Genomic DNA, 16870 nt, shown 5'->3' on the forward strand with positions numbered 1-16870 from the left:
CACGCTAACTAGCGCCATCTAGTGACAAACCTGTGAGTTTTGTGCAGCTCAATGAGTTTTCCCTCCAATTCCGGCGTGCACGCTGAAGGCGGCACCAGTTTCAACTGCTTGCAGTGAGCGGCGTCAGCCTGTGATTCCTCGAAGTCTCCTAGCTCTGATTGGAGAAGGTAGCTGGCCAGCAGGGCGTGGGTCACGGCTGAACATGGTAGGCGACCTGGTGGGAGAACAGAAGGATAAACATACATACATAAAATCACGCCTCTTTCCCGGAGGGGTAGGCAGAGACTACCTCTTTCCACTTGCCACGATCTTTGCATACTTCCTTCGCTTCATCCACATTCATAACTCTCATCATGCAAGCTCGGCGGTTTCGGGTACTTTTGAAGAAGGATATAAAGAAATGATATAGAACTAAGGAGTTACTATAGACGATTTGAAGGGAATAAAGTAACAGTTGAAAATATTAAAGCGAGTACAGTGCATGACTCCCATGATTCGAAAATAATGCCTATTCACAATTATTGCCGTCTATATCCCATGCGGGGTAGACAGAGCCAGCAGTCTTGAAAAGACTGATAGGCCTCGTTCAGCTTTTTGAGGCTTGATGATAGAATTGAGATTTAAATTGTGACAGGTTGCTAGCCCATCGCCTAAGAGAAGAATCCCAAATTTTATAAGCCTATACCTTAGTCGTCTTTTACGACATCCACGGAAAAGAGACGGAGTGATCCTATTCTCTTTTCTATTGGTGCCGGGAACCACACGGCACTGTAAATAAGAAGAATCATTTGAAAAAAAAAATACATCTCCACCTTCCAGCAGATCCCTCCTCACAGCCAAGACTAGTTGGTACCGGGTGAGCTCCTCCTGCAACTGCGCCGGCTCCGGCGGGTAGAACTTGACTGCGAACTTCAGCTGCCAAGGTTCACCTGGAGACAATTATCAGATATTAAATTGTTAAAAAAAATAATAGCGTTTAAATATAACATTATTTTGAGACATTGATATTGTCAAAGTCAGTACTGACAATTTTACATAAATACATAAAGTCACGTCTATATCCCTTACAGGGTAGACAGAGCCAATAGTCCCGAAAAGACTGAATGGCCACGTTCAGCTGCTCGGCTTAATGATGGAATTGAGATCCAAATAGTGGCAGGTTGCTAGCCCATCGCCTAAAAAAGGATCGCAATTTTATAAGCCTATCCCTCAGTCGCCTTTTACGACATCCATGGGAAAGAGATGGGAGTGGTCCTATTCTTTTTTGTATTGGTGACGGGAACCACACGGCGAACCACATTTGTGACAAACTGGCAAATAAAACCAAAAAAAAAAAAAAAAGCTTGGGGGACACAGTACGCTTACGCTTCAGCAGCTTGGAGACGCGTTTGTCCAGGTCGATCCACACGCGAGGGTCGCCGCGGTCCTCGTACAGCAGTCCGAAGTAGTCCTTCTCCACCAGGTTCAGTTTGTCGCATACGGTGTCCAACAGTTGGGCGCCGCGGATTTTTTTCTGCAAATGGAAATTTTTATTTATCTAATATATTTAGAACGAGCAATTCTTGTATATACATATATAATCAGGATCTCGGAAACGGCTCCAACAATTTTCATGAAAGTTACAGATTAGGGGCTTTTCGGCTCAAGGAATCGATTTATCAAGGTCCTAGGTTCGAGAAAAGCTCGGTTCCCAAGATATATAAACATTTTAAAAACCGCGTTTTAAGAAGCTATATCAGCGCCATCTCTGGTAGACAGAGCAAAGCTCGGTCAACCGGGTACTTTATTTAAACTTACATACATACATATGGTCACGTCTATATCCCTTGCGAGGTAGACAGAGCCAACAGTCTTGAAAAGACTGAATGGCCACGTTCAGCTATTTGGCCTTATGATAGGAATTGAGATTCAAATACTGACAGGTTGCTAGCCCATCGCCTAAAAGAAGAATCCCAAGTTTATAAGCCTATGCCTTAGTCGCCTTTTACCACATCCATGGGAAAGAGATGGAGTGGTTCTATTCTTTCTTGTATTGGTGCCGGCAACCACACGGCAGACCTTATTTAAACTTTATGCAAAATGTACAACAGGTGGACTTAATGCCACAAGGCATTCTCTGCCAGTCGAACCTTTGGACCAAACTGAGATGGATGTACGGGTAATGCGAAGTGATAACGAATGTTCATTAATTAATTGTGGATGAAGTTATCCTTGTAAGCGTAACCAACTTTATTTTTATTCCACTTTGGTCACCTGGGTGATATCACACCTGAATGATGAAATTCCACATTTTTGTGTCCTGAAATCATACATACATAAAATCACGCCTCTTTCCCGGAGGGGTAGGCAGAAAATACAGAAACTACATCTTTCCACTTGCCACGATCTCAGCATACTTCCTTCGCTTCATCCACATTCATAACTCTCTTCATGCAAGCTCGGCAGTTTCATCTAATTCAAATTAGGCCAATTAGACAAGATACCACAGTCTTCTTCAAACAACACCAATTAAAAAAAATACAAACGGAATGACAGTACTTCAAGGTCATTTTCCTGTCTAAAGCTTGTCTGATGTAAGTGTCCTTTCCAGGTTGGATATATGTATATTTCCATTCTAGAAGAAAGTTCGTGAGCATCCATCTTTACGAGTATGACAGCAGATGCTATTTGGCCGTGTCCCAGACGATATTAATGACGCATTCCATTCGTTTTCTGAACCGCTTACCTTGACCTGGTAATCGTGCAGATATTTTATGTAAATAAATGTACATCTACACTAATAGTATAAAGTTGAAGAGTTTGTTTGTTTGAACGCGCTTATCTCAGGAACTACTGGTTCGAATTGAAAAATTCTTTTTTGTGTTAAGTAGACCATTTATCGAAGAAGGCTTTAGGCTATATAAACATCACGCTGCAACTTTGAGGAGCGAAGAAATAATGGAAAATTTGAAAAAAAAAAACGAGGGTAATTATTCATCCTTGAGGGTTTCAATGATGCCCAAAATAACTATTCCACGCGGACGAAGTCGCGGGCACAGCTAGTACTGTATAAAATTTCTCGGAACTCCAGGATAAAACCACTTCATGTCCTCACCGCCATAATCGACAGGGGCAACTAAGAACCTGGGTGTTTCAATTAAACCTTGTGCATCACACATGCTTCAAACTGGACTGAGTGATCTCTATGGCCACCTTGAGCACTCCCTCTGACATTTTACCATCATCTCTCGACTAAATCAGAATAGATATACTTACATCAATAGCTAGATAAAAAATGGACTAGTCCAGCCGCTCATCTTTAATGGTGGTCATCCTAGAGCTCTTTCGAGTCTCTGGGCATTTCATACCAATTTCCTCTACATACATACATACATAATATCACGCTTCTTTCCCGGAGGGGTAGGCAGAGACTACCTCTTTCCACTTGCCACGATCTCTGCATACTTCCTTCGCTTCATCCACATTCATAACTCTCTTCATGCAAGCTCGGCGGTTTCTGGTACTTTTGACCTTACCTTACCAGGACGTCCTTAATTTGATCAAGATACGTTCGTCTAGGTCTTCCCACTCCGACCTTTCCCTCCACCAATTTCCTCTACATCATCAATGTATACTTACATCAACAGCAAGGTCCAGAATGGATCCGTCCAGGAGCTCCACTTTGACGTTGACGGTGTTGCCATCGTGCCGCTTCTTCTCCGGTTCCCTGGGCTTGGGCTTCTCGTCCTTGGGCTCTTTGGCCTCCTTGGGCACGCCCTCCGGCATTTTGCCGCGCGTCCTTCAGCCCCTGGAATAGAAGGAGAGATTATGATTATTTATCTGTTTAGACTATAACTTTTGTAATAAGAAAATCGCCTCCAATCGATACCTCCTTTGTTGAAGACTGTTATATTTCTAAAACATTATCATAAGTATAAAAACCACTTTCCTGAGAACCGCATCAAAATCGGTTTAAAACGCGAAATAATCGCGGACAAACATACATACATACATACAGACATGCAGATAAATTGGACGGAGATACACAACGCATCTTGGTAAAGAACCTTCCTAAGATGTTCGATATTCGCTTCATATTTACACCTGATATATCTAATCCTTCACAGGATTCTATCTCTAAAGATACCGTAAAGTAGAAAGAGATGGAAGATGATTCATCGTGTTCCAGTATTCGTCAACACCGTTGCTTCAACCTTAGACGCGCAATTTTTTTATTTATCACGAAACCCCTAAACGCTTACTGAATTGGAATTTGAGTTGCATGTATCATTAAAATCAGGAATAATCATGACGAGCTGATTCTTTTCACATTGCTCTATGTTCTACGAATGAAATTTTGAAGGTCAAATGGCTATAGGTATACACATGTTGTCTCCGAATTATGTACGCAATACGATAATATCATCTACATACCTACAAATAGGGGTTTAACATGAGCAAAGCAAGGACTCGATTCCATTCAAAGATGGCAGACAAATAAGCCATTGTTAACCATATAAATAGAGGTGGCTTGGCGCCTGAATAGTGGGTAAGATGAATAAATTGAGATGTATCTGGGTTTGTTGGCTTTGGTTCGGGCTGGGTTGATTTTATTTGTTCATCATATGAAATCTCAATTCTATCTTAAACCCAAATAGACAACGTGGCCTATCAGTCTTCTCAAGACCGTTGGCTCGGTCTACCTCACAAGGAATAAAGACGTGATTATACATATTTATGTATCATATGAATGAAATGAAGTCTTTAATATGAAATGTGCCGTGTGGCACTAGAAAAAGGATATATGGATGACATGATGATGACGATGACATATGAAATAGTCCGGAAAAGCGACGCTCAAAAAAAAATACAAAACGTAACATGTCTAAACTAGGGAGGATGCGATCGATGGCCCTTCCCGAGCCAGACAGACAGACGGCTTGATATATTATTCATTGCATGAGTCAGGAGAGGAGTGCAGTTTAAGAGGAAAGTTTCGTAAAACATCACTAAAGGAAATATACATACATACACACATAAAACCACGTCTCTTTCCCGGAGGGGTAGGCAGAGACTACATCTTTAAACTTGCCACGATCTCTGCATACTTCCTTCGCTACATCGACACTCCCTAACTCTCTTCATGCAAGCTCGGCGGTTTCGGATACTCTTGACCAGACCCTTTGCCAGGACGTCCTTAATTTGATCAAGATATATTCGTCTAGGCCTTTCAACTCCGACCTATCCCTCCACACTCTCCTTGTTTATCTGCTTAGTCAACCTGCTTTCATTCATCCTCTCCACATGACCAAACTATCTTAACATACCCGTTTCTATTCCCGTAACTACATCTTCTTTCACATCACAACATTCCCTTATCACGCTGTTCCTTATCCGGTCACTCAATTTCACACCGATCATACTCCTTAACGCTCTCATTTCCACTGCATTTATTCTGCTTTCGTGTTTCTTTTGCCATACCCAACTTTCACTCCCATACATTAAAGTTGGGACCAACACGCTCCTATGCACAGCCAGTCGAGCCTTTTTTGCCGTTTCTGACTGCTCATAAAGGCATACAAAGCTCCATTCACCATGTTCCCCGCGTTCACTCTCCTTTCAATATCACTATCACACTTATATACATACGAGTACATAATCACGTTTAATATCCCGTGCGAGATAGACACGATGTAATGAAAAAAATGCAATACTCTTAAAAGTACTCCTATGATTTGAATATTTCCTTTTGCCGTATGGTTCCCGGCACCAATTAGAAAGTTTTATACCTCACTGTTTATATGTAAATTAATGATACCAACTGTACATGCGTTGCACATGGCTCCCCGCAAAGATGTTTGAACGTCTTGATTGATATTGATTTTCAATATAAAGCCGATTAGCAATAAAAGTCCTGCCTCCATACGACCAAATCAGAAGTCTGGTTCTCATCACGGTGACTCATGCCCCGTGCACAAAATAAAGAAAACATAGAAAGTGGCCATTACAAAACATATAATCACGGCTATATCCCCTGCGGGGTAGACAAAGTCAACGGTCTTGAAAATACTGTTAAAGGCCGCAGCTTTCAGCTTTACTGATACAATTGAGGACTTTCTGGCAAAGGGTCAGGTCAAGAGTACCCGAAACCGCCGAGCTTGCATGAAGAGTTATGAATGTTGAAGAAGCGAATGAAGTATGCGGATATCGTGGCTAGTGGAAAGATGTAGCCTCTGCCTACCCGCCGGGACAAAGGCGTGGTTTTATGTATGTATGTGTGATACAAACTAAGTAAATGCTTTATTGTTCACTAAAGGAGTACATTACAAATATAAATCAACAGTACAGCACAAAGGCGAACTTATCCCTAAGTGGGATCTCTTCCAGCCAACCTGACAATAAGAGGATCGCATACAAAATTGAAACAAGGGTGAACATTTGACATACACCTTTTTTTGGCTAATGTACGAGCTGTAGCCGTTTCGTAATTATTAAGGTCAAGTCGGTGGAAGTCGGCCAGTTCTTAATTTTTTTCAGCGTTATCGTAATCAGAGCGTAACTAAGAATCTGCCCCTTTAAGTGTCAAACGCTCGGAAAGCGTTTCTAAATTACGAGCCGCTGACGGGTTATATATTTTACTAGACGTGCCCGCGACTCCGTCCGCGTGGAAAAGTTATTTTGGGCATCATTGAAGCCCGCAAGGGTATAATTATCCCCATTTTTTTCACATTTTCCATTATTTCTTCGCTCCTAATAGTTGCAGCGTGATGTAATATAGCCTAAAGCCTTCCTCGATAAATAGTCTATTCAACACAAAAATAATTTTTCAATTGAAACCAGTAGTTACTGAGATTAGCGCGTTCAAACAAACAAACTCTTCAGCTTTATAATATTAGTATAGATAAGAATAGAAAATATTTTTTTAAAAATTGAATACAATGTATCACTTATTGACGTCACACAACACTCAAATCTAATTATAACTACTACCGCTTCCAAGGCGCATGGGTAGAAGAAGCGGCGGAACAAACTAAACTGCATCATTTTCATCGGACGTCATTTTACAAATATAGATCTCTTAAAACTACATCGTGGACGAATGCACATTGTCTACATTAAAAAACATGAATGAATTTAGAACTAATTATTAATAGATAAAAATATATAATGAATGTGAATGAAGCGAAGGAAGTATGCAGAGATCGTGGCAAGTGGAAAGAGGTAGTCTCTGCCTACCCCTCCGGGAAAGAGGCGTGATTTTATGTATGTATAAAAATATACATACAGATGTATATATCATCACTTCTATATCCCTTGCGGGGTAGACCGAGCCAGCAGTCTCTAAAAGACTGAGCGCAAGAGCAAAAGTCGATTCAGCTAACAGAGCTTCCCTAGTATTGTCCACTATGTACATACTACGGTACATGTAATTCATCATTTCCTTTAAACTCGATGACGTCAGGTCATTGTTAGGGCCACGGTCCATATCATCTGCAAGTGTCATTATAACCAACCTGTTGCAACCTTTATTTTTAGACATTATTTTTACATTAGTTTCTGGCATGATGAAAAACGAACTTTCTCAGATTGGCCTACATCTTGAATGTTTATCTATATAAGTATTTATTACAAAATATAGTATCTTTGAGTTAGTATCTCGCAACACAAGTCTCGAACTTGCTCCAAGGCTAATTCAATCTGTGTAATAAGTCCCATTATTTATTTATTTAATTAATTAATTTAAACATACAGCTGAACGTGACCTTCCAGTTTTTCGAGACTGTTGGCTCTGTCTACCCTTTTCAACATAAAGACGTGATTTAAATGTATTTATGTTACGAAACGCACGTCGCTTTAGGTACGGGCGCCATAATCATCAGTATCATCAAATTCCATTGACACTTGCCATCGTCAATCACGACAATCATGAGTGACAGATGACAAATTGGGCAATTGACCAAGCTTATATTTGGACCATTTCTCAGACACCCTTTGAATAGGACCCTACGATGATTTCAAACATTTTATAGCAATGAATAGTTAAACTAATTTCTTACAATGAAGAGTTATTCAGGTTTGAAGTTCACATTCCATTTCAATTTATTAATTTGAGCTTTCAATAAGTGTGTGATATAATTTCATTCACAGTGATCTCACAAAACATCGCTCCCATTACACTATCACTCTTCCTCCTGGCTTTAGTCCAGGTTGCATCCTCACCTCTGCCTTTGACTATGGATCAGATTTCAAATTCAAAATTTTTGTTTGTTTCTTTGTAATATATTTATTACTGTACATGCGAAACACAAAAAGAAAGTAAATTTGTAAGACAAAATATACAAAGGCGGACTTATCCCATTTAGGGATCTCTTCCAGTCAACCATTGAATAATTAAGAGGAGAAATTTTTATTCATTATTAAGGGCCATGTCAAACATCACTTAATAATTGTCATAAGTATCATTTGATTTCACAACATAGATTTGAAAAATAAGTTCACTGCCGCTTCCAAAGCGCAGTGCAGAAGCGGTAACAAACTGCACGGCAACATTTTCTTCCATCCCATCTTAGAATAGAAATGTGGATGAAAGAATATTTATTGGGTGAGTCAAATTTGTATACAAACGCGAGTCCAGTCCGACCTCCTGACTGACCCTAAAAGATTTGGATCAAGGTAAACATTTAAGTTAAAATTATGTTCATAACTTTGTTAATAGTCATTGGTACATAGCCGATATGGGATTTGAACCTGTGCCTTTATGCGTATCACGCATTTTAACCGGACACCTTACCGATTCGACCACAGACGCTCTAACTCTCTTTTTTGGTGCAATACCATGTTATACTTAAAAAAAAAAACAGCTTTAGATCAACAATTTCCCTTCTCGCCTCAATTCTATCAAAAAAAATCAAAATTTTTATCTATTACTATAGGATACTATATATTTACTACTAGCTGTGCCCGCGACTTCGTCCGCGTGGAATAGTTATTTTGGGCATCATATTTATTAGGCGGTCACGCGTATTAGAAAGAACGCTGGTTCGCCGTATTAAATGTTTCGCTGCAAATTGCTTATAACGAGTATATCTCAAAACCTATTCGTCTGATTTATATACTGTAAATGGCAATTTTAGTCTACATGAAAAACCGAAAGTAATAAACATATTTATTTGGATAAGGATTAATACTGAATTAAAGAAAATTGGTTTCAAAATAACTTATGTTTATGATGAAAAAATAATCTTAAAAAATGAACATAAAAGTGGTTATTGTAAGTAAACCTTAAGAGATAGATATATGCTCTCGCGGACTTTTTTGTGGCAAAAAATGAGTACTTCACATCTTTAGTACATTGTTTTACTATATCTTTGTTGGTTTGCGCAGCGTTCGCGTGGAAAGCTCGCAGATGGCCGACTCATTCAACTTTCACATGCATTGTTGACGTTTCCCGTAGGAAATCCGGGATAAAATGTAGCCTATAGCCTTCCTCGATAAATAGACTATCTAACAGTGAAAGAATTATTCAAATCGGCTCAGAAGTTTCTGAGATTAGCGCGTTTAAACAAACAAACAAACAAACAAAACAAACTCTTCAGCTTTATAATATTAGTATAGATATGATACTATATATCGCTTAATAATTGTCAAAACGTATGGTTTAACAACATTGGTTGACGTCAAATAAATTACTTAAAAACTAAGTTTACTGCCGCTTCCAAGGCGTCAGTGCAGAAGAAGCGGTAACAAACTGCACTGCAGCATTTTCTTCAACAACGTCAACTTCACAATATTAATTAAACTTAGAATAGCATATCATTAAGCCAAACAGCTGAACGTGGTCTATCAGTCTTTTCAAGACTGTTGGCTCTGTCTACCCCACAAGGGATAAAGACGTGACCATATGTATGTATGTACCCTCTCGCCCTCGACATTATTCTTCGTACAAATACGAACCTCCATTTTCCCACAGCGGCCCGTATGATTTATACCTCTATTGTGTGTCTATCTGTTACTGTGTACCGTGCAACCTTGCAACCGTTGCCTATTGTTGAAAGTTAAGGTAAATACTTACATATTGTTTGTTCAACTATAATATACATACATACATATGGTCACGTCTGTATACCTTGTGGGGTAGACAGAGCCAACAGTCTTGAAAAGACTGATAGACCACGTTCAGCTGTTTGGCTTGATGATAGAATTGAGATTCGAATAGTGACAGGTTGCTAGCCCGTCGCCTAAAAAAGGAATCCCAAGTTTGTAACTATAATATAACATAACAAATGCGATTTTTTTTTTAAAGTTTGTTACTCTTTAACGCGAAAACTACTGATCGGATTTTCATGAAACTTTGCAGTAAATTGCTTAGATATTGGAATAACTAAGTTAAAATCTTGCTTACCACCAGGCAGATTAAGCTTAACCACACTCAAATCTATCATAGAAACGTCTATATTCCTTGCGGAGCAGATAGAGCCAACAATCTCGAAAAGACCAAGAGGCCACGGTTCAGCTATCTGGCTTAATAATAGAATTGGACATTCAAATAATTCAATACCGCCTATAAGAATCCTAAGTTTATAAATAGTGACAGGTTTATACTGTCACTATCCAAAACTCAATTCTATCATTCCGCCCTCAAGCTGAACGTGGCCTTTCATACTTTTCATGACTTTTTCTAGCCCGCAAAGGATAATGACGTGATTATACATATGTATGATTATTGTAAAATTTGTCACGCATAGGCTCCTTAAGCGGTCTACGGAGATGATTTTTACAGTCGTTTTTTTTTTTTCTTTTAACGCGAGCGTAGCCGCTTGCATACTATTGTGCCTGATAATTACGTAGATGATTACCACACACACATGGTCACGTCTATATCCCTTGCGGGGTAGACAGAGCCAACAGTCTTGAAAAGACTGAATGGCCACGTTCAGCTATTTGGCTTAATTATAAAATTGAGATTCAAATAGTGACAGGTTGCTAGCCCATCGCCTAAAAGAGGAATCCCAAGTTTATAAGCCTATCCCTTAGTCGCCTTTTACGACATCCATGGGAAAGAGATGGAGTGGTCCTATTCTTTTTTTGTAATGGTGCCGGGAACCACACGGCACGATGATGTGATAGATGATTACCGTAGATCTGAATTCCAAACTTTTTCTGCCATTTATGAATAGAGGTCACAGTTTGCTTTTTCTCTTACCGTTCGCTGTAATTTGACCAATCTAGTAATCAAAGTATCGTTAGACATGTTCTTAATCTCAATGCCATCACAATTATCGCAATCACACGTACACACATCACGTCATTGATCCGCACGGCGCAGACAGAGCCACGAAAAGACCACGTTCAGCTGTACGGCATAATGATAGAATTGAGATTCAAATAGTGTAGTAGTTAAGTCATACACTTGAACGTGACTTTTCAGTCTTTTCGGGATTGTTGGCTCTGTCTGCGGCGTAAAGGATCAGGATGAGAAAGAAGGATTATGCATGTCTTCCTCCTGACTTTAAGCCTCGTTTCATCCTCGCCACTCTGCAGAGGAGCCTGGGGTATTCCTTTGACCGTGGATCGTGGATTGGGTGAGGTTTATCCACGAAGCGACTCCTATCCGACCACCTCAACCTTTCCATGGGAACCTAATCCGTATTGGATCGATCATGGTTACACATCCAGTTGCCGGAAAGTGCAGGTTTCCTCACGATGTTTTCCCTCACCGTAAGAGGAAGACGGATTATGGTAAAGTAAGTAAGTAAGTAAATGCTTTATTGTTTACTAAAGGAGTACATTACAAATAAAACCAGTACAGTACAAAGGCGGGCTTATCCCTAAATGGGATCTCTTCCAGCCAACCTGACAATAAGAGGATCATATACAAAATTGAGGCAAGGGTGAACAACAGTTATTTTACGAGTATTATCCTTAAGACACAACAATTATATAATGGATTATGGTATGTATGTTTGAATACATTGTTCTTTGTAGTCTAATGGACGAAGCTGAGCATCTAATAGTTCTCCCAATATATTCTCGACGCCCACGGGTCAAAAGGTCCCAATCAGGTTGGGAGCACGCGACCTCGCGTCCAATTCGTCCAATTGAACCCACATTCTTTGTCACCAGTAAGTATTTTTAACAGGAATAACTGACCTAGATTCTCAAGTTGGAGAACATACAAAAGTGGAAATAGATAACTGAATATACGCGAAATTAATAAATATATACGGGACAAATTACACATATTGAGTTAGCCTCGAAGTAAGTTCGAGACTTGTGTTACGAGATACTAACTCAACGATACTCGTTCTATATTTTATAATAAATACTTATATAGATAAACATCCACGACCCAGGCCAATCAGAAAAAGTTCTTTTTTTCATCATGTACCTGGCCGGGATTCGAGACCTCCGGTGTCACAAACAAGCGTTCTACCGCTGCGCCACAAAGGCCTTCAAATAAATAAAAAGTTTACAAACACAAAAAAAAATACAAAGTAAATTTACTTAGACGACATAATAGGTACAACATAGTTCACCTCGAAATAACGGGTGTCGACGTCTCATTGATTGCAAATGGATAAGTGTGGCTGAGTGATGGATAAGGCCGAATAAATTGTTCTTGATAGATCGCTCACACCTAAAAGGAAACTGATATTGCTCGACAAACAAGTGACTAATGAAATAAACATCATTTTAGCTTCGGCAATAATTCACATCTATCGCTTATTTTTATTTTCTTCTAAAAGTTTACAGGATGCAATTTTTATTATACCTTAAGCTTCCAAAATGTTGAAATTCAACATTTTGCAAATTAAAATTATCTAGATTTTAACATGATGGTGTTGAAGGAATAAATTTTAGACTATATCAAAAGTTTAAAAGTTTATAAACTTGGGATTTGTCTTTAAGGAGATGGGCAGCCATTATGCTATCAATAAATTATATAAATTTATTAAGTTGACCTTCTAATCTTATCGAGACTTTTGGTGATATCTTCTCCATAAGGATTCCTTTCTCCAACGATAACAACAAACAAAACTCATTCAATAACCGTTAAATAAGTTTTTTTTAATCTTCATTTCTTTACATTCTATCCTGTCCAATATACATACATTGACAAACAGCAATATCTTCTATATCGACTTAACAAGAAACCGAACTTGTAGTAAGTCTAGACAGAGTAACGGTTCTAAGTTACTACTCCTATCTCTAGAGACTTAGATATTTTTGCACATAGCCGCTTGCTAGATTACCATTGAGGAAATTGAGCTTTATAAACAACAGATAAATAGTTCAAAGTTGCATAGCAATATCAACCGTGATGAAGTAAGCGTGAAAGGCGTTAAAACTGCAAATCCTTTTAATGGCACCGTTAAAGCTGGTTATCATATCTATGAAAACCAGCAATTTAACTTTGACCATTTGGTCACGATTGGCAAAAATCGCAGATCAATCTCGAAAGTCTGAAGGATTAACTTAATTGATGTTTCTGGAATTGATTGATAGAATTTTAAGATTATAATAGCTGTGCCTGCGAATCCGTTAAGTCTTTTGACGACTGATAGCTCTGTCTGCCCCGCAGACGTGATTATATGTTATGTTTAGAACTTATACATAAATTTCTACAATTGGCGCCGAGCCAAGCAGTACATCATGAAGATTCATGTCATATTTAGCTAGAAATGCGGTGATATGTTTGTTATTTGGGTTTATTGGCCGGATTACGACAGTGCACTCGGCGCATCCGTTATAGTTTTCAATGGAATGTAAATTTTGTGAGCAAATGTACTTTCATAGAATACAGGAATGATTTAAAATCAAATGTATTTCCATGCAGGAAATTGAAAAATTTATACAGGCACGTTATCTAAATAGAGAAAATTATTATTTTACAGAGTTCTTTTTCTATAACTAAATTTTTATTCATTATACATACCTATATGTTTGTATGTATGTAAGAGTTATAAATTTCTCAAAGCAATTTCAATTCCATACATTCATTGCATCATATTTTCCTAAAGATATTTTCCATGAATCCAACACTAAAAACCAGCTTGTCACAGATCCGCTAGACCTCCTTATAGGGATGTTTGTGGACTAACGGAAAAACTGGCTTCAACTTTATTAAGTGGAGATGCCATCGGTAGTATAGGACGAGGTTTATGTAATTTATTATCATCTACATTTTGCATACTCGTCGTTTCAATACATACATACATATAGTCACGTCTATATCCCTTGCGGGGTATTGCGAGGTATCCAATTCAATTCAAAACTTTTATTCATTACTACCTGCGCCCGCGTGGAGTAGTTATTTTGAGCACCATTGAAGCCCGCAAGGATTAATAATTAACACGGTTTTTTTCCACATATTCCATTATTTCTTTGCTGCTTATAGCTGCGGCGTGATGTTATATAGCCTAAAGCCTTCCCCGATAAATGGTTTAATCAACGCAAAAATATTTTTTTCAATTGGATCCAGTTGTTCTTGAGATTAGCGCGTTCAAACAAACAAACAAACTCATACAGCTGAACGTGGCCTGTCAGTCTTCAAAGACTGCTGGCTCTGTCCACCCCGCAAGGGATACAGACGTGATTATATGGATGGATGAATGGAATTATGTCCCGACTTTCGTGACAATTAATAAAAACAAAACCCATTTCATAATTAACGGTGTGGACACGATATTTACCGCCGCACCTGTCTTGCGACGCGCCCTTTTGACCAGGTCAAGGCATACCGGTGTAAAGAACTCATAAATACATACATACATACATAATGTATTTATACCTTATGGGGTAGACAGAAGCCGTGTTCCGTGATATGCCGTGTGGTTTCCGGGACTTAAGAATAGAAACACTCCATAACTTTCCCATGGATTTCGTAAAAGGCAACTTAGGGATAGGCTTATAAACTTGGGATTACTCGTATAGGCGATGGGCAAGCAACCTGTCACTATTTTATATTCAATTCGTCATAAAGCCACACAGCTGAACGTGGCCTTTCAGTCTTTTCAAGACTGTTGGCTCTGTCTACCCCGCAAGGGATATAGACGTGACCACATTTATGTATGTATGTATGTACCGCCAAAGCGCACGTGTAGAAGAAGCGGCGGAACAAACTGCACTGCAGCATTTTCATCGAACGTCAATGAATGAAGATCTCACATCTAGCTTTTACGCAATTCGACCGCAACAACTTTTACAATGGGCAGTAAAAGTTGGCGGCGTAGTAAACTTTCTACAATGAGGGCGTTAACAACCGCGTAAAATGTACGTCCGTACACCGTCCGGACGGACGCGGCGACCCGTTATACATACATACATACATATGTTCACGTCTATATCCCTTGCGGGGTAGACAGAGCCAATAGTCTTGAAAGGACTGAATGGCCACGTTCAGCTATTTGGCTTAATGATAGAATTGAGATTCAAATAGTGACAGGTTGCTAGCCCATCGCCTAAAAAAGAATGTCAAGTTTGTAAGCCTATCCCTTAGTCGCCTTTTACGACATCCATGACGACCGACCCGTTATATTTATATATATATATATGTGTGTGTATAAGTCACGTTCTTCGTGTGGTACTTACATGGACGACATGATTCTAGTGTCACGGTACAACTTACATGCATATAATCACGTCTTTATCTCTAACGGGACGAGACAGAGCTTGCAAGGCTGTATTGCATAATCATGGATTTACGAATCAAATATAAACAGGTTGCTAGCCCATCGCTTTAAAGATAAATCCGAAGTTTATAAGCCTGTCCCTTAGTCGCTCTTTACCACAGGTCAAGATTATTCTAAACATTCACTTTTCACCGTGAACGAATGGACATTGTCTAGAATTGTTAACATAACATAAAAATCAAGCTTTCTTTCCGGAGGGGTAGGCAGAGACTACATCTTACCACTTGTCACGATCTCTGCATACTTCCTCCGCTTCGTCCACATTCGTAACTCTCTTCATGCAAGCTCGGCGGCTAGAATTGTTAATGGGTAAGAATATTTCTTCAATTCACGCTGCCGTGTGGTTCCCGGCACCAATAAAAAAATAATAGGACCACTCCATCTCGTTCCCACGGATGTCGTAAAAGGCGACTAAGGGATAGGCTTATAAACTTGGCATTATTCTTTTAGGCGATGAGCTAGCAAATTGTCACTATTTCAATCTCAATTCTATCATTAAGCCAATAAGCTGAACGTTGACTATCAGTCTTTTTAAGACTGTTGGCTCTGTCCACCCCGTAAGGGGTAAAGACGTGATTATATGTATGTATGTTGACGCTTATTACAAAATTTTCATAGTATAAATACAGCACAACACGCGTGCAATAACTAGTCTAATTCTCTTCGAAATTCCTGATTTGCGTGTCCTGAACATCGCCTGAAGCTATGCACAGAATATGTGACACGAAAAGCATAGATTGTAGTTACACGGAACATAACATACATACATATGTACATACATAAAATCACGCCTCTTTCCCGAAGGGGTAGGCAGAGACTACCTCTTTCCACTTGCCACGATCTCTGCATACTTCCATCGCTTCATCCACATCATTCATAACTCTCTTCATACAAGCTCGGCGGTTTTGGGTACTTTTGACCTGAACATAACAACAACATATAACCACAACTTTATCCCTTGCGGGGTAGACAGAGCCAACAGTCATCAAGAGACTGAAAGGCCACGTTCAGCTGTTTGGCTTAATGATAGAATAACACGGAACATTTCATAGGATTATAGTAACAATGACACAAAGACACCGGCCACAATAGTACCCTTTTTTTAAGTTCTCACCACCATTTCAAACAGACAAATTTCACCTTATGATATCTATACATAAATATAGTCACGTCTATATCTTTTGCGGGGTAGACAGAGC

General features: G+C 39.2%; 1 protein-coding gene across 1 annotated transcript in view; it reads right to left on the reverse strand.

Annotated features, from left to right (window-relative positions):
* The window catches only part of LOC106143468 (protein 4.1 homolog), an 84697-nt gene that overhangs the window by 27652 nt on the left and 40175 nt on the right, over positions 1-16870 (reverse strand). Inside the window, exons 2-5 of the mRNA XM_060951374.1 lie at positions 3619-3787; positions 1366-1513; positions 813-929; positions 31-214 (exon numbers count right to left, since the gene is read on the reverse strand). Of these exons, the coding sequence (XP_060807357.1) occupies positions 31-214; positions 813-929; positions 1366-1513; positions 3619-3765 (596 nt within the window). The 5' untranslated portion in view covers positions 3766-3787. The remainder of the gene's footprint in view (positions 1-30; positions 215-812; positions 930-1365; positions 1514-3618; positions 3788-16870) is intronic.

This window comes from Amyelois transitella, chromosome 24 (genome assembly GCF_032362555.1).
Source record: "Amyelois transitella isolate CPQ chromosome 24, ilAmyTran1.1, whole genome shotgun sequence".
Taxonomy (NCBI): Eukaryota; Metazoa; Arthropoda; class Insecta; order Lepidoptera; family Pyralidae; genus Amyelois; species Amyelois transitella.